Below are 27545 nucleotides of genomic sequence, written 5' to 3'. Positions count from 1 at the left end.
TTCAGCATTTGAAAGTTTTTTTCTATCTATCATAATTTTCAAGATATTGGTCATATTTCACCTTTCAAGGGCAATAATTCTTAAAAGGAGTCATCTGACAACTTTGATCCCTTGGAGACTTTTGTGGGCCTTATAATGAGGATCATTTCAGCAATTTAAAGAATTTGGCTAAACCTAATGGTTTTGTAGATATATATGAAAAACTATTGCCTGACCCCTATGTTCTATTTTTATCAACGGTGGCCATGTTTTTTGATAGATCAAAAATTTCCACATCAGTTTTATGCAGGTAACCCCAAGGAACATTCATACATAGTTTGGTTCCAATTACATGTAGTCAATTAGTGTCAGAAGAGAAGATTTTTGGAAGAAATAATGCTGAAAATAATAGCAAAATTGTTAAAGAGATTAAAAAGAAAATTTCACTGCAGATAGATTTGATCATGCTGATCACTTTTACTTGGTCAGAATTTGGTGACATTTGTAAAAAAATACTGTCTGACCCCTAACAGTAATCATGCTTTTCGACGGATCAAAATTCCCCACATCAGTTCTATGCAGGATACCCCAAGGAAGAGTCATACCAAGTTTGGTTCTGATTGGTCAAGTAGTGTCAGAGGAGAAGATTTTTGAAAAATTGTTTACAACCATGGAAGCCAAGTGATGGCAATAGTTCACCTTAAAATACTTGCATAATGTAATATGATATCTGCATTTGTTTTTTCATGTGCCACACCTTGTACACATCTTGCCTGATTCTTAGACGTAAGGTGTTTTATGGTGCTAAGGGCAAGAAGTTGTAAGTGTAAGAGTAGTTACTGAAAGTAACATTGAAATGGACCACAGAATCTATAAGCTTGATGAACAAACATTAATAGGGCCCTGTTTCATAAAAAATGAGATTTTCCTCAAATCTTAATTTCAAGGGATCTGATTGGTCAAAATTTCTGTAGAGAAAGAATTTGAGGCCTTTTTAGAGACACACACAGGTAATACACACATGAGTAACATTTTTTGTCTTCTTACCAAATCAGCAAAGAACTAGTCACTTTTCATTTTAACTGGCCAGAATAAAATGGCACTAGCCAGCTTGGTTTCAGTACTAGACCCTTTATCACAGAAAAGCAAGTGTCAGGTTTGCAGAACTGTTGTCCAGGGTCATTAAAATATATGTACATCAACTAATTAGTAAATTGTCACTTTCCACCTTGGCCCAAGCTCAATATACAGCACACTATAGCCAAATCACATTGTACCCCCACCCCCCCTCGTATTTTAGATTCTGAAACAAATCAATTTGGGGTTTCAGTTCACATAAATGGACTTTGTCATTTGTGAATATGGGTACATGGGGGACCCATCTCTTATCTGCTACTCTTCTTACACCACTGAATGGAATTGAATGAAACCTTTACAGAATCTTTATTACATGTTCCCATTGTCCACCTATTTTAGATTTTGATCCAAATTAATATGGAGGTCAAAGGGTGCATGCTATCAAATGGGGAGCGGGGGTATCAAGTTAGTAAACATTGCTCACATTTATTTCTACTTTGTATTAAGTACTTCTTTCAATGAATACACAGAGAAAAAAAATTAAATTAAAGTTGTGCAAAGTTTATTACTTGGTTCTTGTGCTAGGTACCTGATCATTTCTGAGAGTGTCCCATTATATTATATTTTTTGCAGATCAATAAAAATTAATAAAAAGATGTTCTTCATCATTAATTTTCTTTTTATATTATTATATAGCACAGGCATCAGGCAATTAAATTGTCAGAAGATGTGCCACTTTCCCTCATTTGATGTCATAAAAAAATTGACTTGAGACTTAAGAAATTTACTGTCATGAGCCTCATAATTAGAACAAAATACTTTATGAAGAATATATGTGTAACATCCTTTTGTAGAAAGAGTAGATTGCTTTAAACAGTGTAATATTCTTTACCTTGATAGTTCAAATTGAATTTTGATACTGAAATCCATTTTTGATAGCTTATATATAGTCCTTAAAACATTATAACAACATATTGGTGTTTTGTTGGTTTTTTTTTTGGTACTTGTAATCCACCACCTTGTGTGTTTAATACTTCCAGTTGTCTTCCCTACACTTCATAAAATTCAAATGAATTAGGTTTATGTAAGTTAAGCACACCTATTACTACCAATATTCTCCATAAAATGTAGTGTTTTTTAAAGAGGTCTTACCTAAATGACCCTAACTTCATTTGAAACGAATGTAAAACTTCCTGGTGTAAATTATTAGCAGGTATACAAGATCGGGGAAAAAGCATTTGCGAAAAGGTAATTATTGTTTATATCAACTAGAATATCTTTTTTTTTTACGAAATTGTAACTCTAGATAAGAAGAAAAACAATTAACAATGCACTTTCTCAGTATAAAGTCAGAAGCCGGATATTGAATGTGCTGTTCCATCTTTACCAAAATGCTTCCTTGTGGAAAACAATTTCCCCAAAATTGGTATTTGTAACCCTAAAATCAAAAGGTGTCTCCTACCTCAAAGCCTTTAACTGTGTAAATTAGTTAAAAGTCTATGAAGGCCTTCAAAAGTTATGCTCTGGAAACCAATTTCAAGCAGACAGACCAAAGGACAGATGGAAAGGCGAATTCTATACTCCTCTACTTTACCAAAGGGGGAGACAATAAAGATACATTAGCAGGTCAATTTCACCCATTGTACTTGCTTCTGTTGCTGCCATTCTCCTAAAGTTTGTGTACAAGGTAATGTGGAATATAGATGTAATGTCAAATTATGCATCAATTTTTTCACTTCAGCTCCACAAAGCAGCCAGCCAAGCCTTCAGTTTAATCAAGAGTCAAATGCCAGCAGACCAACCTCTGCCCAATCAACATCTGGGCAAAGTCAACCAACAACTTCAGCAAGGTCCAATCAAACACCTTTAACAACTACAGCTGCAACCAATCTGACAACTACCTCAAATGTCAACAGATCAACGTCAACAGCACAGTCAGCCAGCTCAACATCAACTCATGCTGGACCTTCAACTGAACCAACAACATCCCAAGCAGGTGCTGTATCTGAATCTTCACGGAGCAGGTTTGACCCACTTGGGATTAACTTTGAGAAGCCCAAATATCCAGCCTATGCTGTGCTGACAGTGAGGATTAACACATACAATGGTTGGCCTGACTATTTAGACCAGTCCCCAAGAGATATGGCCCTGGCAGGCTTTTTCTATGCAGGTAAGGTAACATAATAAAGTTCATGAATATGTTTATGACCTTTTTATACTTTTTGCATTCCTGGAGGTAGTGTTGCATGTAAGCCTTGATTGATTAAACATAAAAAAACATGATGTTGCAACACATTGTCATGCTACACAGGCTAATATTTTTCACATGAAATTCATGTTAATTGAGCTTCATATGAAATTCATGTGAAATTCACATGAAATTAACATGATTTTCATGTGAAATTCACTAAACACGAATTTCATGTGAACATTTCGTGTGAATTTCACGTGAAGGCTCCATTTAACCTGAATTTAACGTGAACTCTGTCACTTAGTTTATTTGACACACAAACCCTAAAATCATTCCATTCATTTGGAACCATGATCATTTAAATTCAATTTGGATGGATGGACAGAATGACTGTCAAAAATCTACCATACAATTGTAGAGTGAGGGTATAATATAATAGAAGAATGCAGTGACAAGCTACGTGTATTTGATCAATCAAAGAACTCACTGACCGTATCAATACATTTTTATCAAATGTTGACCTTAACTGAAATGCTACTTCCTTTATTTTTGATTAATACAAATGTTGAAATTGCAATACGAGTTCCATTCAGGTAAGCTACAAATTGACACAGGACAGGTAAAAGTCTCTGTCAGTCATCTGTTTACATTGTCTTGGTGTACTAGCAGTATGTGTAAATCAAAATCAGATTCAAATGAGAAAAAAAAATTAAGACTTACAGTTGGTTTAAAGGTTTGTACAGTCAGCTACATGCACATGCTGGTACATGTGTGCTGGTATAAAGTTTTGTGAATATTTAAATGCCTTAATTGAAATAATAAAAGAACAGAATTGAAGTAAATCCATTAAAAGATGGGTAAAAGCCTGCCATGTAAAACATCTTTAAATATCTATTTCACTCATTAAAAAAAAAATTACTTCTTGTTAATATCTGCCATAAAATACTGATAGTAATATTTATGTATTGTATTTCAACCATTTTGACATTTATTGTTTCTGAAATTGTGTACTTTTTATATTTAGGATTTAAAATTTTGGCTGTTAAAGGTTCATTATAGATAAGTTTAGATAACATTATGAATTTAGATATTGATTTTAAACAACCTCAAATTATCACATGATTTATGTTTTGTTGGAATTCAAGAGATATGTAAAGATACTGATTATATCACTTTAAGAAGAGTAAATAGTTTATAATTGCCAAATATTTCACTGTCCCTTAAGTTTTTACTAAGGATTTTAAAGGTTGTTGTTTACACATGTTTATTTAGATATTAAAGTTTTGTTCAAATTATGACTTTGTGTTCATTTTATACAACCACAAATCTTGAGACTTCAGGTGATATATCCTTCCTTAGGTTTGCTGGAACTCATGAACATTAATAAAGATACTAAATAATGTTATCACTTTTAGAATAAGTTGAATAGTTTTTTAAATGCCTGTATTATACCATTAAGTTACTATATTGTACATTATTATAACATAGTAGAAAACAAAAGTGCAAAATTATAAATCAGATTATTATCATTTGTTTAATACTGAATGTTTAAAGTTTATAAACTCCAGGCAATTGTCAAAAGAATTTAGGAAAGTTCCTAAACAAATGGCAAGATCAAGGCCAAATAAACAAAACGAAATGTTTTATGTATCAAAAGACTGGAACCTGTTAATTTTATTAAATTTAAACCTACTTTTAAGCTGTTGCATTCAGCCAATAAATTAAATGATGGAATGGCAAAATTAATCAGTCTTACTTGATTGATTGATTATTGGGGTTTAACGCCCGAGCAGCAATATTTCAGCTATATTCAGGCGATGTCGGACTTGAATTACTACATTTTGTAGTAGATAGTTGAACCTGTCTAGGCCACACCTTGTTATTTTTCGTGATTTATTGGTCAGCTTTGGTGTTTAAACAGGTACAAATTAAAACAATACAAAGTATTGTAAGAGTAATTATATGAAGAATCAGTCTGTGCCAAAAACTTTTACAGCCACTAAGCCCATATAGCATATTTATCTATTTGTGATTTATGACCAAACAATGTTTCTCTGAATTTCAACTAGCCTGAGTAAATTTTTACAATTCTCGAAAATAAGGCTAGTGTCTATGAGCACAGGGGATGAATAGAATGATTAAAGATAATGGCTATAGTTCTATTAAGGTTATTTGGTAGCAGAGCTTACATGAAATGCATGTACATGTATAAGCAAAATGAATTTCATAAAGTCAGCTTACGGTGGAAGGTTGTTGTTATTATTAAGGAACACACCATTAACAAAAGAGTAGAACAAAGCAAATTTAAACTTCATGGGCAACTGACTTCTGTTGGTGCAATTGCACAGGTAAAAGGAAAATTATCAATCTGAATGTAAAAAATACAACAGAAAATAAATGTTGATTTAACAAATATCTAGTCGGAGTTCTGAACTTTTGACTATAATTTTAAAATCTTCTGATCTGTTTGAGTTTCATGGTTTGATAATCACTTGTATGGATACTATTTTCTTCACAACTTCACCTAAATTGAATGCAGGATTTTAATGAAACTTCATACAGTGTTATATTCTGTATGGTGAAATATATACTTTTTATATGGATATTAATTTGACAACTTTTATATAAGATCAAATGACTGTTCACCTTAGACTTGTTTGCACCTCATTAATTTGTATTACTAGTTGGATATTGATGAAACTTTATCGAGTGTTAGATTGTTATATTTATAATATTTTTTTAGAGTTAATTTGTTTAACATATAAAAACAGTAATTCCATTTGCTCATTGTTTTAATGTCGCTTTGTTAAATAACAGCATAAATGGCCAGCCTGTGGTAAAACAACAATAAAATGTTTATTTCTATACTTATAGGACCAGTTTCTTCATATTTTTAATTAGACACAGCCTATATGTTGCATAAAATGTTGGTCTTGTGTTAATCACTTTTTTACCATGGCAGTGGTCTAAAGAGCTTTGAAGCATGTCATATTTGTCTATGGACTTGGGCATATAGCACTCAGTCATGCTTCAGCAGTGGTTACATGTCTGTTAAAATTAAAATTTTGGCAGGTGGTTTCCAGGGGGTCCTTATACATTCTCTGTAATGTAAAAGATCAATTGGTAGAAATTTTTCCCTGAAGGCCTTACTTTTCTGTAAATATTTATCATCATTTTTCATGCTTTTCTTACTTTGGTTACTTCATGTTATTTCACCTTCGCAGTTTCGCCTTTTACCCTTTTGACCTTAAAGATTCTTTATCATGGAAACACAAGTCACCTGATCGCAAATTTTGTTTCCCGATTGGCCAAAAACTGATAACTTAGTGTTTGAAAAAAACTGTATCAAGAATTAAAATTGTGTACCATGTGTTATTTCCTGAATGAAATGTAGAAAATAAGAAGTAAAAAGAACAAACTTGACTATGACGGCCATCTTTTTTTTAAAGATAGTACTTGTTTTTTATATTGGAGTACAATTATGTCAAAGTCACATTTAAATGTCCTTTAACTTGATATGACCTTGGTCTATTTTGGTATACATTTTACAGGTCAATTGATTCTTAGTATTAGATAAAATTTGTTTACCTATGTGTATAATGATATCTTATATCTAAAATACACATGATTTCCAGCTGATTTGTGCAGCAAAATGGGGGTTTTAGTTGTTCAAGATTGAACTTGCAAAGGAAAGGTAATTAATTGGAATGTGAGCCTGAAAATTGTGCGACTTTGGAGCAGAGTAGAAAAGTGCTTAGAAACTGTTTTTGTTATGTATTATTTTTGAATTAATGCACCTGCATTCTACAGAGCTGTGATTTAGCTATTTGCATTATTGCATGAATTTCACCTTTCAATCTGATAATTATAGTATATTGATATATTGATGTTGCTGAGGCAATTTAGGTTTAGTTTCATTATGCATGTTAAGTGGGATTTACAGAAAATTATAATTAGGTCAGTTATAGGGAAAATTGAAGTCGGTTTATATTCAATCTCATAAAATTGTGATTTAACTTTGCATAAAAAAGCCATCAGTTGGAAACATCAAACTGGAACTAGATGATTAATATGTGTTCAGAAGCAGTTGAGAGTGAGTGGAGTATGATTTTCAGAAAGTAAAAATTAGGTCAGCAATTAGTGAAATTGAAAATTGAAAGTCAATTTCCATAAATAGTGCATTTACTATTTGAAGAATTTAGGATCTGGGATTATTAGATCCATATGTGCATCACAGGAAATTTTAGTTCGGGTACATGCAACATCTCATTGAATCTGGATTTGGCATTTTAATAACAAAAGTGCTGGATTTTTTTTAATAGGATATAACAATGATTCTTCATTGCAAAATTAAGAATCATGGAATACCTTGATATTTTGATGTATGGAATGAAAATGAAAAATGCGAATTTGTGCATTATAGATGAATTTGAATGTTTTTTTGGGTTTTTTTTTGTGCAAAATGATTCTAATGGAGTTGTATGAGTCTTCTAGAAGACTGGAATGTATTTCTCTGAATAAGGGAACATCTCCTTTTTTTGGTTTAACAAGTGAACTGTCTTACCTCATGAAAAAAAAGAAAACCATTTCTAGTCAAGAGGAATCATGTGGAAGCCCTAAAGAAATAATGAGTGTAAAAACAATCTTCATATTAGTTAATTTACAAGGAAATTTCAAATTTAAGCTATGAGAGTTTCAGCAGCTAGTGAAAATACATCTCAAGTTGAAATGTGGAATGTAGTGGTGAATATCATTTTTAGGCTATGGGGATTATACAAGATGTTTCTTCTGTGGAGGAGGCTTGAGGAATTGGGAGGCTGGAGATGACCCCTGGGTAGAGCATGCTCGCTGGTTTCCAAAATGTGCTTTCCTAAGACAGAACCAGGGGGAAAAATTTGTCAATATTGTCCAGCAGAAACATCAGGAGGCGGTAAGTTTGTTTATTTTAGGTTTAAAAAAATGTCGGTGTCACAGATAAGTGAGCTCAGGGTGTCATATGTTCATTGTTCACAGAGCTAAGCTTAACCAACCATAAGCACGGTCTTAAAGTGTTTTAACCATCATAGAAAACCTTGAACTAATTTGACATGTTTATTTGAATTATTGAAATCAGTATAACAGTTGATATTCAAAGAAAAAAAAACCAGAAAGACCTTTTTTAAAGGAAATTTTGCTGAATTTACCCAGTCAATAATATGATTTTATTCTTAATACACTGCAGCCAACACTGACTTCTATGGATTAGTTTTAATTATACCATTACAGCCTCACAAAGGTCATTACTTTTTTCTTGGGCCCTACCTATTGTCCATTGTATCAAACCTAAGTAACTTCATTTAATATTGTCCCTTTATTAACTACTTCCTTAATGGGAAGAACAAATTATAAAGTTTATACCTTTAACTTTCCTTAGATAATTGGGAATATATTCATCTCCTGACTTTACTTTTTACACCTAAGTCATCACTTCAATTTTACTACTATAGTGTCTATTTTTTACATTAAACTTATATATCTTAATTTACAATGAATTTAATTGATACATTGTACATGCAAAATTGTATCGTCTTGATTAACACATCATGTGCATTTCCCCTTTCTTGATGGGTTCTTGGTAAGGCATACATGTACCATATGACCATTCTGTTTTGTGAATCACTAATCTTTTAAGGCTTATTAATACATCAATGTTGGTCATAGCAAGTTAAAATAGCTTTAAACAAGGCAATTCTTCAGAAGACAACAGGGTGGGTCAGCTATATGCTGACTTGTCCGGAGAAAGTTCAATTGTAAAAAAAAATCAGTATTTAAGTACCATTCTGTGTAAGAATCAGGCAAAAAGTGGCACATCTCTTTTCTCAGTTAGGTCTTTTTTTGCCTCCCACATATTCAAATACATTTAGAAAACATCTGAAAACCTATTTAAATTAACCTGAAGCATTGGTTACATAAATATTTATTGACTGTGTATATAAGGAAAAAGTTCAGGAATATTTCCGATATTTTTCCATAGTGCATTTCAACTAAATTTGATCTATCAGTAGGTTAAAAAAGCAAACTTAACACTTTGAAAGTAATTAATAATTTCTTGATGTTATTAGGTATTAATACTTTGATCGTGCAGTAAAATCTCTTTGTATTTTCTCTTCATGTGCCACACCTCATACACATTTTGCCTGATTCTTAGATTGAGAAGTATTTAAGACACACTTACCTTTCATGTTTGAATTACTTCCTTTAGAATAACTAATCCAATTCAGATATTTACACAACAACACATTAGTAAACTGTTGTAAATATTCTCATACTTCATGGAAGGTGTCTTGTCCAATAAGGGTAGCAACAAAATTACCGAACGGTAATCCGATCCATAATCATGTCAAATCCAAAATCTGGCCAAAAAGATATTACACTTTCACAGCCTCAGAGATTCTGGTACCACAATGATCGTGACCTGGTACAGGCATTTTAAACGAATGATGGGTTGTATCCAGATTTAACTGTGTGCTAAACCTCCCTCTTCCATTGCAATGTGAATAGTATATGTCATGCTCTTTATCATGTTGATGTAAGCTTTATTTCCTGAAGCAATAAAAAATTACTAGATAATCTTTGTACAATGAAATTAAAAGCCACAATGTTAAGCATGAAAATGATGTTACCACTTCTCAAGCTGTTGATTAAATGATCTACTATAACTATAATATGCATCCTTTATAGTGAATGAATGCAGGTAATCTGTGGTTTATTGAACATTATTAAGTAATTTGGGTTTTTAAATGTCATTATTTGTCTCAGTTATTTCAGCGTTATTGATCTGTGTCAGATGATTACATGTTTTGTTTGATTCATAAAGAGTCACAGACATTAGTATCCAGTTATCATCAAAAGTTTTTAAACAGTAAATTGACAAGAAATTATTCTAAATCTCTCATCATATCTGCATTTACTTGATTGGAGTTCTAACAAAGATTTTAATTACATCATTCATAATCTATACTGAGAGGAAATTGAAAATATAACATGTATTTACACACTTGATTGAATCTAGTATTACCCTTATATGAAAATTTGGTATCTTAGGGGGAAAGCAGTTTTAGGCGAAAAAATAATATCTGTGTTTACAGTCAACCGGCCGACCCTAACTTTTTTTATCGGCAATTATCTGAAAATCTGGAAATTCTTGCTTTTTCCATCACTGGTACCGGTATTTTTCATATTAAACAACAATGGCGTCCTACAGTGCCAGCAAAAGAAAACTAGCAGATAGACAAGCATGTGCACCATTACACTGTCTTCTGTTTCTCTCTACGAAGCTTATTAGTCAAGAAACTACAACCCCCCTCCCCCAATCAAAAAAAAAAAAAAAAAAAAAAAAAAAACCTGCTGACCCATGTGACAGTAAACACACACATACCACATATTTTTTTTTGGCCTTAGAATGATATAAAATGACTATTTTTTTGTAATAGTAACAGTAGCAGGTACACTGTACATGTTTGTTATTTGATTCATGTAAATATTTATATAGTAATGAAATGTTTGAATAGACAATACTATATTCACTGAGAACATTAGAACTTTGCTTTGTATATAACTTTGTAAAGAAAACCTTAAAATGGGTCATCAATGTGATCTTTTATTCTGATATAAAATTTCTAAAGGATGAGTTAAAGATTAGATATGAATTAAATTGGATAACCACACCATAATTAGTCATTTCAAATGAAATGAAAAGTAGTCTCTTATAAACTACCATTTAAATATATATTTCGTAAGTTTTTATCCCCCTATGAAATAGAAAGAGTAATCGAAGGAACCAAAGTTATAGTGGTAATCAAAAGAATGTAATCCAGGGACAAAGACCAGACATGGAAAACAGACATACACAATAAAGAACATGAAGTAACTAAAATCATACATACAAAGTAACAAAAGTAAATGAGCAACTCGGACTCCACTAAAAACTGGGAGCATGGACCAGGTGCACCGGTAGGGTAAGCGTCCTCTGCTTTTCTAGAAACACCCGCCGAATTGCTCATAAAAAGTCAAGTCCAAGGTAGACAAACAAGGAAAGGAAAACTACGACCCGTTGAATAAATCAGTTTTCATGGTGCTGATATACTGTTACTGACATGTAGTAAAGGTTTAGAACGATTCTTATTCCATCAAACAGTAATTTTTTTCTTGTATACCTAAGAGGAACATCTCACCTTAGGAAGTTAAATAAAAGATGATTGTGGCCGGCAGAAAACTTGATACAAGTGTCCAAAGTTTACATGTAATGACTAATTTTTATTTGTAAACTCACACAATTTAGATTCTCTCAATTGAATTTTTTGTTCTGATACAAATAATCATTGACAAAGGTACTATATTTGCATGAAAAGAAATGCTTGTGTTTTGATTATTCATGCAAAACAGTTATGATTTTGTTTTGGCCTAAAAATGAATGAATTTGTATGGATATCTACAATAAAAATAAGTTGTTACAAGATTTTTACACAAAATGTCATTACACAAAATATCATTACACAAAATTAAAAAAAAGTAAAACACGTACAAAAAATGAGCAACTTGGTAAAAAATAAGATTAAAAAATGTCTTGTACTAACCACAAGATTTTGTTTATCACACGAGAAGTTTAAAGACTCACTAACCTTAAGCTTAAATTTGTTTCTTCCTCAAGAATAATCTATCCAGTTTTAACTAGTGTTAAATTGTTTATATACCACGTCTTTGTACATTTGTATATTATATTCACATTTTCATGAAAAACATATTTCCCAAAGTTAGTGTCAACTCTTTATCAAGGTGTTTATAGTTCTACTCCCTGAAGCAACAATGACAGTTTATGATTTTACCTTTGTAATTTGAGACATTGGATAATTTGCTAGGATGGCCCCCACTTTGCATAGTGTTGGTATAGTGAAATGGATGTCTGTCCTTCTGTCAGTCCCTCTGTTACACAGAGGGAGGACCCATCTCTTATTTGTTACTCCTGCCACACTACAGAATGGAATTGAATTAACCTTTATTAAATATTCCCATTGTGCACCTACTAAAGTACTATTTCAGATTTTGACCCAAATCTGTTTGGGGGTTTCACATAGCAAAACATGAACTTTTTACACATATGCTAAATTGCATTTTAGGTACGTTGGCATAATGTGATGTGATGACAGGAGTTGGAAATATTAGCCTGACTGACTATTTTTTGGCAGGACTGGCTAGTTTAAACAAACATTAATATAGCCATATATTGAAAAAAAATATTTTATTCAGGACTGGCTAGAATTTGAGTGAGTTTCCTACCATGGCTGTAAATGTAGTAATGTGATGAATTATTTCATTCGTACCTTTGCATGTTTGTTCTTTGGTCAATTAAAAAGAGTGACAATTAATTTGTTTTTATGATAAAATTGATGTTGGGAAAGTAGTGTGCTTATGGAAAGAGAATGTATGTAATATGTGAATACATGTGGTTATTAGTCACCTTGTCATAAATGTATAAAATTCAAAATAAGATTTTTGTCACAGCTGATGTCATTTATTTGACCTTTTCAAAGATGGTCACTTTTCTTTATTTGTTGATTATTGGACTTAATTCTTGAACATGCACTTTTAATAAGTCTACAAATACCTTTTTTTACATGGAACTGGTTATAACTGGTTATAAAAACCTTCATTTCTTACTTTCAATAAGCTTCTATAATACAACTTGTTTACTATGTTCAACAAAACTTAAGTAGCGCTCCAGCTAAGGATCATGCAAAATGTGATTCATGGGTGAAAAGCCTACATATTTTTATTTTTGATATTTTGTTTGAAATGTCATAGTAAACAGAAATTAACATGTGGTGTTTCATATAGCCCATGCTCTTAGGAGATAAAAAATATATAGAATGCATTGTAGATTCCAAAATTAAAGGAGATAACTCTGTAAATGACACTCAAATACAATAGAAGCTACTGAATTTTCAATGATGATTATCTCCTAAGAGCAGGCAGATTTGAATGAATAATTACACATTTCATAGTATAGACCCATAAGACAACTTAATTACAAAAATAAAAATATATAGCCTTTTTTGGGGTGTATCACATTTTTCAGATTTTGCATGATTCTTACATAGACAGCTACTTAAGTTATCTTTTATTACAAATAGGACCTGAGTCAATGAAAAAAGTTTGTCAACTGGCCCTCTAGAATTCTAAAAACTATTCATTTTTTAAATTAAAGGGATAAATTAGATACTTATCTAAATTTTCTCCTCATTAATTATCCCTAAAATACATGTATAAAGGCCTTGCTACACAAAAAAAGTTACATGTATTTTGTAAAAGTAGGTCAATTAGTAACTGTCAATATATAGTGATCTGTATCTGTTAGAAACAAAATATGTTTAAATTAGAGACCCTTTTAAGAAAATATATGAATTGAATACCATACTTGAAATTGATACAATCTACAGAAAAGAGTTATGGTATTGTGTTTTGGGTCAGCAGGTATATTCAGCTAACAGATGAAGAGTCATGCATACTTGTTACAGATTCTGACATGTTCACATATCTCTTTTGATTTCAGACAGCTTGTAAACGTTTAATCTCACAGAATTTCTTAAAATTAAGATTTAGACTGTACCTAAATTAAAATTATCTTTTGACCTCTGCGATGAGGCTACTCTTGCATAATCCACCATAAACATACTGGCTTAAGGCATGTTAAAACTTGTAGGAGGATATGCAACAAAGGTTTCCAGTTAAAGGGTGGTCATGCAGATAACCACTACATGTTAAAAGTTGGGTTTGTATCTAAGCAAATATCTATTGAAGTGGCCATCTGCCCAGGTTATATGAAAACCTAGATGACTAGAATTTCTATTCAAAATTTTATGAATTTTATGGCTTAACTTTGCTTACTTACCTTCACCTATAAATTCTAAATTTTTTGGAGCTAACACCTTTATAGACGCAATCACTTCTAACCTCTCTTAAAATCTGTCAGAACCTGTCAGGAAAACTGTTCTATGACAGCAGTTTGAACAGAAATCCTGACAGGTCCTGACAGGGTCTGATGGAGGCTGTTCTGGGTCATGACACTTTGTCCTATTCCCTGACAGATCCTGACAGAAACTGTTCTGGGTCGAGACAAAGAAGTATGAAAAGGTGTTCTAAACTGTCAGACCCCTGGACAGTTCCTGACACTAAATCTGTATTCTGTATGACTCATTTAGAACAGGAAGTTTGATTAAAAAAATGAAAACTGATCAAAATAGAAGATCATGTCTGTGTGTGGTGATTTAGAAATAGCAATTCAGATTAAAATTGTCGTTTTACTTCAAATATTTATATAAGCCCAGTCACATGCATGTACACTGCAAACGCGGAAGTTATAATGTCTTCCCTTTGCGACTCTCATAGTACATATAAACAGTGGCGGAAATTAGGAAAGACAGCGCTCGACGAAGTAGCAAAAAATCTTAACACCATCACACGAACAAGTTCCTCGCAATTTTCGAAATAACGAATCTGGAATGGCCATGGACATGAGAACGCATTGGGTGTCTATCCGTGGAGCAAATTTGTTTCTAAAATCTTGGCAATTTTTACATATGATGTCCCGCCTTCTCGTTAATTTACGATCCTCTGTCTCAGATAAAGTGAAATTCGGTTAACTTTACGACTACAATAAAATATGTGTCTTCTGGTGAACCAAAACAGTTCTAAATGACATAATTCAGAAGAGTTGTATTATAATCTATCAGGATCTGCCAGGATCTGTCAGGAACTGTTCTCGTTAGAAACTCTTCAGTAATAGAAACTGTTCTAAGTAGACAGAGCGGTGTCAGGATCCAGGACAGTTTATGACAGAGATTGCCTCAAGTCCTGACAGAGTCTGACAAGGGGTGTCATGGGTCTGGACAGTTCCTGACAGATTAGAACTGTTCTATGACAGCAAACCCTGACAGGATCGAAGAGAGGTTAGAAGTGATTGCAACTGTATATGATTTTTGGTTCAATGGTATAACCATGCCATTGTACAGATCAATCAATTGAAGTGAACAGAAGTTTTGCATATGCATTGTATGTGTATAAACAATGTACATGTATATCAATGAAAGTTTCCCCATATACATTGTACATGTAGTAGTAAAATTCAGAAGCATGTCAGTTGTTGATCTAAGGGAAAGTGTGTCGAGCATATGCCTCCTAAATTCTTTAATTCAGTTGATGGTACCCCTGCACTAAAACTGTACCCACCTTATCATACTACATGTATTTGTCAAGTTTTCTGCTATAAACATACTTGGTGTATTTGAAAATTTTAGATTCCCACAAGTGTAATCAATTACATTCACAAATCCTCTAAGAAATTCTTGTATTCTACTTCCCAAATGGAAACTGAAAAAAAAAACTGTCCCTACCAAAATTTCACTTGCCCTTTGATTAGGTGATTGTAAGTGCTTATCTCCAAGCACAGTGCTAGTTTTTATAAATCCCAAATAAATATTGTACAGTTACAGTAGAAACTTCTACATGGGTGTAAAGTGGTACGAATAACAAAGTGTGTGGAAAAGTCCATATAAATACAGTTTATGTGTCAGAATGTAATTTTTAAATACTAATTTTAGCAATTAAAGTCTTGTTATTTAATCAATACATGACACTCAAGTATTATCGTTATATAAATATTTGTTGTCACAAATGCAATAATTGATCATAGTAAACAAGAATTGTTGAAAAACAAACATCCAAAGAAATGTTCCTTAGAAGTTAATTGAGATAATTTCTACAGACAAAATGGACAAGTTATTGTGTTTTAGATGTGATAATCTGAATTTTATTATTTAGCATATCTTTGAAAATATTGAGAAGTTTATTAAACGTCCCTTCATTTCTGTTCACAAGAAAGTTCTGATACAATGACAATTGATTACTTCCTTTTGTATGCGAAGGTTGCATATTGAGTGTTAAACTCAAATCTCCGGCTAACTGTTGTGTTTACACGTTTTATAAAGACAATGTATGTAAAAAGTGGATAAAAATGTTTTAAAGACTGTAGAACATTTTTAATAGTACGAAATCTGGAAAGGCAATATTTAAATGATGGTAAAGCAAATATAGTACAATAATAAAACAGTTGCTATCATCATAGAGTATGTAAGTCTCGTCATGTGACCCCTTGATTATATGAGAATGGATCCTTGTCTACCATTTAAATGCATGGAGATTGGTCATTAATACATCAATGGGTTCAATATTAAAAGCAAAAATTTTGTTTGTATAAAAATACTGATAAAAAATGACAAATATCTAGTTCTCCACAATAAAAATGTTAAGAAAAGCATTAAATAGAAGATTTTGCTTTGTGATTGCAGCATTTCCATTTCCCAAAATTGAACAATAAAATGCTGATCTGTCTTCAGACTTCAATATGTTCTACATCGAAAATTCCAGAAGGGAAACTGAAACTTAAACAAGACTTAGAATGCCTATTTCAATATGTTATGATATCTGATTAAATAATTAAAATACAAGATCCATGTAACAAGATCATATTACACAGATTGATAATTTGTTGAGTGTAAGCTTGATGCATGGATGATCAAGATTTGAATTGATTGTGAAATTTTCTAGGGTTAGCACCAGCAGGTGTAATCAAATTTTCTTACAATATAAATACTTTCTATTTAACAGCAGAAATTGTCTTTCTTGCTTTGACTGCAAGGATCACTACCAACTCCATTAAATAAAAGAATATTATTGGGTGTTCTAATGCTAACATTTTTTTTCAAATCTTCACTTTACCACAGAAGTAAATCATGGAAACTCCATTTTATCATTTATGTTGCATTGTTTTACCCAGAGTGATAGCAAGGGGTTAAATATTCTATTCTGTAAGGATTAGTTTCTTCATATTTTTTAATAGATGCAGCCTATGAGTTGCACAAAATGTTGGTCATGTTTTTTTTTCACTTTTTTTTTTACCATAGCTGTGGTCTAAGAGCTTTGAAGCACGTCATATTAGAATGATAAGTAACTAAAAAGTAAATTTGACAAAATTTTAGATGTGAACTATGAACATTTTGTTTTTGTTAAAGATACTACACTTAAGTAACCAAGATCTTCAATCACTATAAAGGTAAGGGTTGTATGTGACTTTTTCATCATAAGGAAAAATTATATGACCTCAACGACCCCAAAAAAAGTGGCGATCATATAATACAGTGGCATATAATTGTATATATTGTTGTCTTCTTGTGCAAGGGAAAATATTCATATCAAGTTTTAAGGTTTTCCCAATCAATGCATAACTGAAGTAGATCAAATAGATTCCAACTCTATTTTGGGTTGACTCAAATTGAAACAATTCTGAAGTTTAGTTGGAGCAGTAAGACTTGTTTGATCTCAAACATGTTCATAAATGTACATTTGTATACAGTACATAAAAGGTGATACATTAATTTTAAAATACCAGTGGATCCATGGATGTTTAATAAAACCTGTTTTCTAGAATTTAGGACCCCCCTTTTTTGTTTTAAATTTCTTGTTTAACTTTTTATAAATATGTTTTTATCTCATCCGCAAAAATGGGTACAAGATGTGTATATTGGAACTGATAATGTAAATATAAACTATAAAAAGTAGTGGTAATGCTTTACTACAGATGAATGAAAATAGAGAGGGGTTTCCAGAAATAAAAAAAGGGGAGTGGTGAAAGACTATCATTTGAGCATTTTGTCAAAAACTGACGCAAGTAATTTTTTAAGCATATCAGTTGAGTACCTTACAAATTAAACTACTATCAATATGTGATAATTTTAATGAACACATAAACAAAATAAAGAACAAGAATAAACACACTAACTATAAGTCTCTACATTAACAAAATTACAATCTTATCCAAAATTATAATACATTAGTCTTCTTAAAAACAACATGCATATACATGTACATATATAAAATATAACATCAAAACCTGTTCATATTAAAAGTTTGGTTTCTTGGGGGCTACCCATATGAAGTCTTGTACAATCCTAATTTTTACATGATTAAACAAACCCTATTTTATTAACCAATTACCTAGTAATATAAGGAAAACCAGGGTCGAAGCTTCTGACTTAGGATTCATACAATGTAACTTTAATAAACATGAGGAAAAAAACTGGGGTCAAGCATCCAGTTGTGTTCTCCCTCATAACTGGGGTCGAGCGCATCCAGTTGTGAGTTATGTTAGATCTGACATACATGTACATGAATGAGAAAATTATGTGAAAAACTGGGGTCGAAGCATCCAGTTTTCACATATAAGCATCCAGTTGTGTTCTCCCTCATAACTGGGGTCGAGTGCATCCAGTTGTGAGTTTATGTTAGATCTGACATACATGACGAGAAAATTACATGTGAAAAACTGGGGTCGAGGCATCCAGTTGTCACATATACCCTTGCCTACATTTACTAAAAACTAAACAACTAATACAAAATCCAATTATCTAATCTTTGTGCTTATGTTCTACCTACATTATATCTGAACAAGACTTTTCAAAAATGAAACTTTCAGAAAGTATCCCCTACATAAAAATATATTGGGGGAAAATAATTTCTTGAAATTATACTAGGCCAAATGAAAGAAATACATTTAAACCTTCTAAAACCAACAAAAAATGTATGATTGAAGCCCCCCAGAAATTGTTATAATGGATAAGACAAAAATAAAGTAAAAGTTTATGTGTACCTTTATTTGTACAATAACATTAACTTTTCAATAACTTGTAACATACAGTACATACTTCTTTTACCAATCCAAGCACATATCATTTTGAGCCATTTTCACAATCTTTTGGTCAATTCTTATATATCGTAAATAACAATTAGAATTCCATCGACCTAAAGATTGAACGATATGATGCTCCACCCCTGCTGCTGCTGCAGAAGTTGCAGCCCCAATTCTGAAAGAATGCCCAGAATAGCCTGTGTTATCAAATCCCAGATGACAAAACAGTTCTTTTAAGTGGGATAAAAAAGTTGTTCTTGACAAAGGTTTTGGATCATAATCACTTTCAATAAGCAATGGTGCCTTACAATCTGTTGTCAAAACATTGCATAATTTCAAGTAATTTGTCATTATTTTAACTGGCTGTAACCCTTCATTTTCAAATAAATCCACTGATACTCCTTTGTTAAAGGGATCAACTTTAAAAAAAACCTTAAAAATATCTTATACCTTAGACTTGATACTAGTTGTATGTCATTAACTCTCAAGAAATGTGAAGTTTGACTTTTTTGTGTGAATTCACCACATCTAAGAAAACCACAAAAGGCCATTGTGAAAGCTGCTTCTAACATAGCACTGACAAGGGGAGAAAATAAACCTTTTTCAAAACTGAACATAATTGTTTCAAGATAGTTATAGTAATTGGCAATCACTAGCTTGATTGGATTGAGATTTCTTGATCCCTCTTAAAATATACGACAATCTATCAGTAGCATACAAAGGGTCAACATGGTTGTAACGCAAATAATAAAAAGCGCACACCAGCTAAATACAACTTAATTGTTTCATGTTATAGGTTAAGAACATTTTTACAATAAGTGACAAAAAATATTAAAATATCCTCAATGATTCAAACAGGATTCCTTATTATAGGATACAGTTAATCTATTCATAGTTATGAATTTCTCCTAAGTCTTGTCAATCCTAATTTTTTACATGTTTAAACAAACCCTATTTTATTAACCAATTACCTAGTAATATAAGGAAAACCAGAGTCGAAGCTTCTGGCTTAGGATTCATACAATGTAACTTTAATAAACATGAGGAAAAAAAACTGGGGTCGAAGCATCCAGTTGTGTTCTCCCTCATAACTGGGATCGAGCGCATCCAGCTGTGAGTTATGTGAGATCTGACATACATGAACGAGATAATTATGTGGTCGAGGCATCCAGTTGTCATATATACCCTTGCCTACATTTACTAAAAACTAAACAACTAATACAAAATACAATTATCTAATCTTTGTGCTTATGTTCTACATAAGTTATACCTGAACAAGACTTATCAAACGTGAAATTTTAAGAAAGTACCCCCTACATAAAATCCGATTGACAATTATGAATATGCACTTGGTGAGATAACTCCTTAACTGTAGTCGAAAACTTAATTAGGTGAGAAACAAAGGATCTCCCTGGTACTATAACTCGTCTCGCAAAATTCAGATGACCAAGAAGGCTGAGTAATTCACGTTTTGTGATTTTCTCTTAACTAATTTTTCAATGATCTCCTGGATATGTTTAACTTTCTCCAAAGCTAAACGTGCTTCCATTTTTTCTGAATCTAATATAATTCCTAGATACTCTAAAATAGTAATGGGCCCTTCAGTTTTCTTAGTTGAAAGAGGTATACCCAAATTAGTAAAAAACTGACAGGAATGTTTCCATAATATAATGAGCATTGGCATCACTAGGAACAATAACTAAAAAGTCGTCTAATAAATGAAGAATATTAGGTATATTGTAATTGTTTTTGGCTATCCAGCACAGAGCTGTTGACAGAGTATCGAAAATCTTTGGGCTCGACCGACTGCCAAACACTAATTTTGTAAAGTAATAAAATTTTTTGTCCCATTGAACACAGTGGAAAGGTCACATTTCCGGTGCTAATGGAATAATTTTGAAAGCATCAGTGATGTCTGTTTTCATTTATAACACACCAGGTCCTAATTTCTTAGTAATTTTAATTGCATCATCAATAATCAACATATTGCAGCGAAAATTCTTCTTTGTCTATCAGCTCATTCAAACTAGGATTATCACTATCATTGTGTGGAGCTGATAAATCAACAATGAGTCTCTTTTTGCCACTGTATTTGCCTACAGCAATTCCTAAAGGATTAATTCGATAGGTTGAAAAGGGGATTGTCTCAAATGGCCCTGATAAATATCCCTTTTCGACTTTAATTTAATCTAATAATTTGTCAGTTCTAACTCCAATTGTTTAACAAAAATTGGTGTATCAACTAAAATACCTATTCTTAGAAATTAGTTCTTCTTTTGAAAGTAGGGTCCCCATTTTCTGGGACCCAACTACCTCGTTTTTTGAAAGAGTTGGACAATGTGAGCAAGGATGGTCACCTTTGCACATAAGACAAATGTGGAGGAAACGGCACCAGAGAGCTATGCATCCTTTAGCACCATTGAAGTTGTTGCATATCTCTCTCCCTAAATGCTGTATTATCTCCCTACTGTAAGTATCTGTGTCCTCAAAACGTTGACAGTTACCCCCTCTTTGATACCCCGAGTTCGCCATCATGTTGCAATATACTGAAGAATGAAAGGTACTACCACATATGGAACAAGTTTTTGGTTTAGCGTTTGCAAAAATGTTACAAAATAAAGTGTTGTTCCTGATGGACCAATCTATAATCTTAAATGTGATGCTGCATCCATGGAAAATTTTTTGTGGTATTCGTAGAAGAAGGGACCTGGATATTGTGTGGCCATGCTAACTATGTCCCTTTCATACAGATCTAATTCCTGGAAGATTCATATATACATGTACCTGTTCCTGTGTAGTATGGGACAAGAAGAGTTGCGAGGTTTATGTCCCTACCTGCTATTATGTTTTAGCGCTTTTGTGGTGCCACTGATTCAACAAATGGGAGGGATTCTGCTGAAAAACCTCTTGATGTTCGAACCATATTCTGCCTAGCCTGCTCTTCACTTCCTGCTGAAGTGACAGGTGAAATGGTGCGTGCATTGCTCTTAAAAGCTTTCCATGCAGTGTTTAAAGTGAAGTTTGGCTCTACACTGGAAATATTGTGAGACTGAGAGTCCGCTACCACTGCAGTTGGTTGTATAACTTCAGGCATAGCTGTCTGATGTGTGACAACTGGTGCTGCCGATGCCAAACTGTTTAATCTCATTGTTAACGAAGACATGTTTTGTTGCAGACTGAATCGTGTTTGTCAAACAAAGTAACAATGTCCGTTAATGCTTTGTCTCACTGGTCGTGGCCATTTTTGTTGTCTGAGGCATTATGGGATTGACTAATAGGAAGCGCATGCTTAGTTGACTCGGCTGTCCCAACTGAACTATGTTGCGTAATACTTCTTCTTAATAAACGTACAAGTCCCATTCTTCGGAGATTAGAAGGGAATGAAATGTTTTTAACTGTTAGTTCTTCCCTTCTTTTTTTTAAAATCCAATTTTTTGGTAGTTCAGGGTCATAATTGATCCTCGAATTGTTCCGAAGTGGTCTCATGTTGATTGCAAAAATATAACATAAGATTTCCAAATGTAAAATATTACTAATCGTACATTGCGCACGTGGATTGGTCGAACATTTCTAGGAAGCTTTAAAAACAATTTCCTCTTGAAACAATCCAAAATAATGTACTATAAGCAATTGTTGAAATACTGAGCCATATAGTTTGTTAAGTGCAGACACTGGTTAGTATTTATGAACTTTCCCGGAATTACACTGATTGGAAACGTAAAAATACGGTCACATATTTATGAATATCACATAAAACTTCCAGAAACAGTTTTCTTGGTTAAGTAACGATTCACAGTAGTTTCAATTTCAAAACATATAAATTTAACCTCTCTTGCAAATACGATTGAACTTCTACCCAAGCGAACTAAAAATAACCACCAATCATCTACCTCTACGTCACAGATTACAGCATGACAATATGTTAAGAAATCAGTAACCACGTGCATAGCTTATTATCATATAAACTTAAATTTAATTAATTAAATTGCCTTTGATTCCATAAGTGAATTTGAAGTTAATATTATATCAAAAATGATGTATAATAATCATGCGTTTTGTTCTAAAGATTAAGAAATGTTGCTAACTTGTTTAAGGTAGGTTTCAGTATATCTGATAAAAAATGGTCCAGATGTATAGTTTTCCCTATGATGACTCAGAGTGGACAAGTAGTACAAGTATGCTGAAGACAGGTTTTGGACACATAATTTATATAAGAGGTATTGAATGGGTGGATCATTTTCTGGCTTGGCTAATGTCCAAAAAATGTTTATAGTGTCTTTATTTCTCCACATGGCAAATGTCCAAATTGTTTCATTCTGTCTTTAAAAAATGAAACATGCATTATTGTGAAGCATATTAATATTGTAGGAAAATATAGTCAATTTCTATATATGTTAATATTCAACACCTTCTGTTCAGCTAGTTAAGAATCTGACCTGAGAATGGGCCATCTATACTAATTTAACCTTGTATATTAAAGAGGGCATTTCTGTTGGACAGCAGCTGAGAAAAATATAGAAATTTTTGTTTGTGTAGACGTTATTTTCTTTGTGTGTATGAACCTTAAATTTGAGGGGTAAGTACAGTGTTCTAGGATTTTTCAGAAATTAAGGTTTCCTCAGGAAAAATCCATATAAAATCAACTTTCCCACAGTCAATGACTGCTTTCCTAACAGAACAAATCCTTACAGCATATGAAGTTTTCAACTTGCCACAGGAAAGTGTAACAAAGTACCTAACTTTTCCTGACCCAATTTTCACTTGCCCCGCGTAATGGGAAATAGGAATCCTAGAACACTGAAGTATTGTTGGAAGAATGACAACTATTGATTTTGCTCTCTTTTTTTGTCCACAAAGGAAGAAACTTTATAAGATTACCTGGGCAGCTGAGAATTGTAAAAAATTCGCAATAATTGTATCCAAGGAATAAAGTTTGCAATAGTTGTATTCAAGGAATAACTGATATTTTTTCTTGATGAAGAATTAACCTCTATCACCTGGTATTCACTTAACAATTTACAAAACAGCAAAGTTGTACGCTGAAGATGGTCAATAATGTTATTGTAATACCTAATTAGAAAAGTGTTAATTCTGATATTATATTGTGTGATAATAAACTAAATTGCTTCTTATTGTGGATAAAAAATGGCTAATTGATTATGTAATTGCTGGTAGAGATCCATTTTATTTCTTCCTGTTATTTTTGTATCTTCAAGAGGGAAATTTAATTATGTAACACAATAATGGTTTATCTGATTTAAAGTAATATGAAGTCTCTCTCAATAGTGGGTTGTTCATTGTAATTTCTGCACCATACTGTTTAGCAGCTTTGGTCATGCCTTCATTTTTCTCAGGGATCAATTTCTTGATAGTGTTATTACTGTATGCATTTAGTTATGACTGGACTATTTATCTAATGTGACAAGTCTGGTACATTTACTTAAAGTTAGAGATTACCATTTATTTGCTCTTACAGGTGGAATAAAATACCACAGTTCATTGAATTATGCTATGGAGTTAAACTTGTTTAGGAGAGGGCTTGCAATAATCTTGCAAGATTTTAAAGTTTTTAAATTGATACCTTGTTGATACTGTTAAGAATCTTGTCAAGTGCCCTTCTGAGCTACTAAGTCTTTTTTTTACAAAACATTAAATTTTATGATCTTTCATGGACTTACTGTGATTATTTTAATCCTAAAACTAAATAGTATCTACCTTGCCACATGTTATGATTAGTAGACCCTTTCATGCTAATTATGCTAACTGCAAAGTAGTTGATCTCAGCATGCTCAATATTTACACTTCTGGAAGGAAAACTCTTTTGTTCTATCTCAATCCCTACTTTTTACATGACTGTTGTGCAGTTAAGACATATTATAGGTCTTCAGTATATTTGGTTTATGTGAAGTTAAATATGATTGATGTGATTTTTGTCATGTCTAAGTTTTAGGAAAGAGAGACATGAAAATCTAAAAATTGATCGACAAAAGAAAATCAAAACACCTAATGCAAATAAAACAAACTTCTTTTTGTGGATAAAAAAAGTCTAATTGATTCTATAATTGCAGGTTGAGATCCATTTGATTTCATTCCAATTATTTTTATAATTCAAGATTTCAAGTTTTATAATGATTTGTCAATAGTGTAAGTGTGAAAAAGTGTCCCAACCATTGAATACTGATACCCTACTTAAAAAAAATTATACACTACAAATACACAGCTTTTCCCCAATACAATGGACTTGTGATGACCAAATAAAAGGTAAATGATACATAATGATTTTTATAAAGTATTCATACCATAGAATCACAGCAATAGATACATGTATCAGGTATTCACTTCATCTATGTCCTAAATTTGATATTTCTGAAAGAGGTTTTCAAAAAGGGCAATGATTTTTTTGGTGATTCTATGACATATCCCCCATTTCCATTGAGTCAATTAGCAGGATTAAGCCAGGGGATCATCCAAAATTGTCTGCCATGCATGAAGTTCAGCAAGATGTGTAGGCGATCTCTTGAAGTAGGTGTAGACTGTCTTGATGATACTTTCTGCAAACTTAATATCAGGAATCTCATTACAAGGGTCTGTACAGGCTAATGCTAGTCGATTGGCCACACTGTGCATTTCTACCATCAGGGGGCTGCAGTCTAAGTAGCTGTGACACACCAGAATGCTTGCCAATCATGACTGCTGCTCCATCTGACCCCATACCGTACATCTTCGACAGGTCAACATTGTTTGACTTGAAGTAAGCTATTATTTGGCTGGTGATGGCTATACCGTCACAGACACTCAAGTGGATTAAATTTGAGTAGGTAATCTGGAGTTTAGCATCTTTCAAGTAGCTGACATACAGAATCAGATGTTTCTGGGTTGACATGTCTGTAGACTCATCTGTCATAATACCAAATGCTGGACTCTCTTTCAGGTCTTGTAGAACTGTCTGCTCAAGTTGTGTGGATATGATATGAATAAATTCAGAACAAGCTGTATCCTCTTGATACATGCTGGCTGTTATTGGAGCACCAGTCAGCTGTGACAATTTATTCAAAGACTCAAACTTGTCTATAGGTAGCTTTTTATCTTTGGCAGCTGATTCTAAGTTGATGGCTTGTAAATGTTCTTTTGTGTTGGCATGGTCTACTAGGCTGGGCTTTCTGAAGTTGCTGGACCCTGGGTGGACAAAGCCATTCTTTTGCTTATGTATCTGGCAAGTGGTGCAAAACATGACATTTCTGGAACTATCAAAAGTCAGGCATATGAACGTCTTGAGCCATTTGGTGTTGAAGGACCTGGCACTTTTAGCTGGTGGTTGGTTCTTGTCTTTCTAATCCACCTTTCTCTTTTTCATTTTGGAAATTTTGTTAGATATGAAATCAACATATATTTATTTTTATTTATAAGGCAAGACCATATTTTATTGGATAGGAGGGTTTGTTTTTCCTTTTCATGCCCATTTATTTCATTGGATGATTTTTGAGACTATGGCTTCACACTACGAATGTGACATGTTAATTTTATTGGCCATCAATGTAAATTACTCAAATTCGGTATGGCTTCTTAAGTCTGTGTAGGACTAGTAATTTTACTATTGAATACTGTTAAAATAAAGGAAATAAAATCTGATTCAGAATGAATGTTTTAAGACTGTTATTAAATATTAAAATTCTTACATGTGAACGTAGATAGATATTTTTAGTTTGATATACATCTACCGGTAACACTCGATAAAACTGTTAGGACACATTTGGATAAAATATATTTGTTTTATTCTTTGCTATTGTATCATCCATCTAGAGATTATCTTATAACAGATTTTACAGATCTAATGAGGCCATCATGCGCACTACACACTAGGTGTATATTTTATGGCAGATGACCCATGATTATTGTTAATTCTACACTTTAGGACTTCAGACCTTTTCATTGTAACCATCCCAAGCTTAGTCGCTGTCTACTACTATAACCCAGACGACTGTGGACTGGTGTTAATTCGTGGGCAAACATTAATTTCAGTTTTGAACAGATGCTATACAAGCCATGTCTCGATAAATGTCAACCATTATGCAAAAATAACTAAAAAATTATAACTAAAATGACAATTAACACTCGCAACAACTACATTCCTTGTTTCTTCGTTATGGACCAAAAGGACATTTCTATACATGACTGACAATTTTTTTTTTTGACCGTTTGAGGTAAATGACTGTCAGACATTTGCTTAAAATTCCGGTCAATGTCTGGCAGTTTTGACTGTTTCCTGATCCATGTTCTATTCATATATACATTTTGTGTCATTTTATTTTCTTACAAAATCAAGCGAATAGGTTTTCTGACTGCCTAAATGGAATTGCTTTCTGTTTCTGTTTGTGAATCCAAATGCAGTCCCGCAGGTTCCCAATTTCGACACAAGTTTATATCAGTATGTTTTAACCACTGTATAGATATCTATGGGCTGACATGATATTATGGCTTGTGGTTTTCATGCTCTAAGCCTCATCACACAGTGTGTGGTAC

General features: G+C 32.7%; 3 protein-coding genes and 1 pseudogene across 15 annotated transcripts in view; 1 reads left to right on the top strand and 3 right to left on the bottom strand.

The window, feature by feature from the left end:
* Window positions 1–27545, top strand: part of LOC148613864 (uncharacterized) — a 135317-nt gene that overhangs the window by 66517 nt on the left and 41255 nt on the right. For both annotated transcript variants that reach the window (XM_088587507.1, XM_088587508.1), the window contains 2 exons: window positions 2798–3226; window positions 8008–8177. In XM_088587507.1, the coding sequence (XP_088443633.1) occupies window positions 2798–3226; window positions 8008–8177 (599 nt within the window). The remainder of the gene's footprint in view (window positions 1–2797; window positions 3227–8007; window positions 8178–27545) is intronic.
* LOC148613865 (uncharacterized) overlaps window positions 1–27545 on the bottom strand; it is a 66539-nt gene that overhangs the window by 27075 nt on the left and 11919 nt on the right. For 9 of the 12 annotated variants that reach the window (XR_015923484.1, XR_015923490.1, XR_015923483.1 and 6 more), the window contains one exon: window positions 9462–9829. The gene's annotated coding sequence lies outside the window, so the exon portion shown is untranslated. Of the gene's footprint in view, window positions 1–9461; window positions 9830–11907; window positions 12316–15675; window positions 15865–23110; window positions 23763–27545 lie in introns of those variants that run through there. The other 3 variants (XR_015923486.1, XR_015923487.1, XR_015923485.1) reach the window with 3 other exon arrangements.
* Window positions 19047–22242, bottom strand: LOC148613867 (uncharacterized; annotated as a pseudogene).
* On the bottom strand, window positions 24919–26816 carry LOC148613866 (zinc finger protein 862-like). Its single transcript, XM_088587516.1, has one exon. It carries the CDS (start codon window positions 26254–26256, stop codon window positions 25603–25605), a length of 654 nt encoding a protein of 217 aa, XP_088443642.1. The 5' UTR covers window positions 26257–26816; the 3' UTR covers window positions 24919–25602.

The sequence above is a fragment of the Perna viridis genome, chromosome 6, assembly GCF_037379345.1.
Source record: "Perna viridis isolate PV_CMFRI_1.1 ecotype Kerala chromosome 6, ASM3737934v1, whole genome shotgun sequence".
Classification (NCBI taxonomy): domain Eukaryota; kingdom Metazoa; phylum Mollusca; class Bivalvia; order Mytilida; family Mytilidae; genus Perna; species Perna viridis.
The sequence above is the reverse complement of the archived record's forward strand: the minus strand, read 5'-3'. Positions and strand labels throughout refer to the sequence as shown.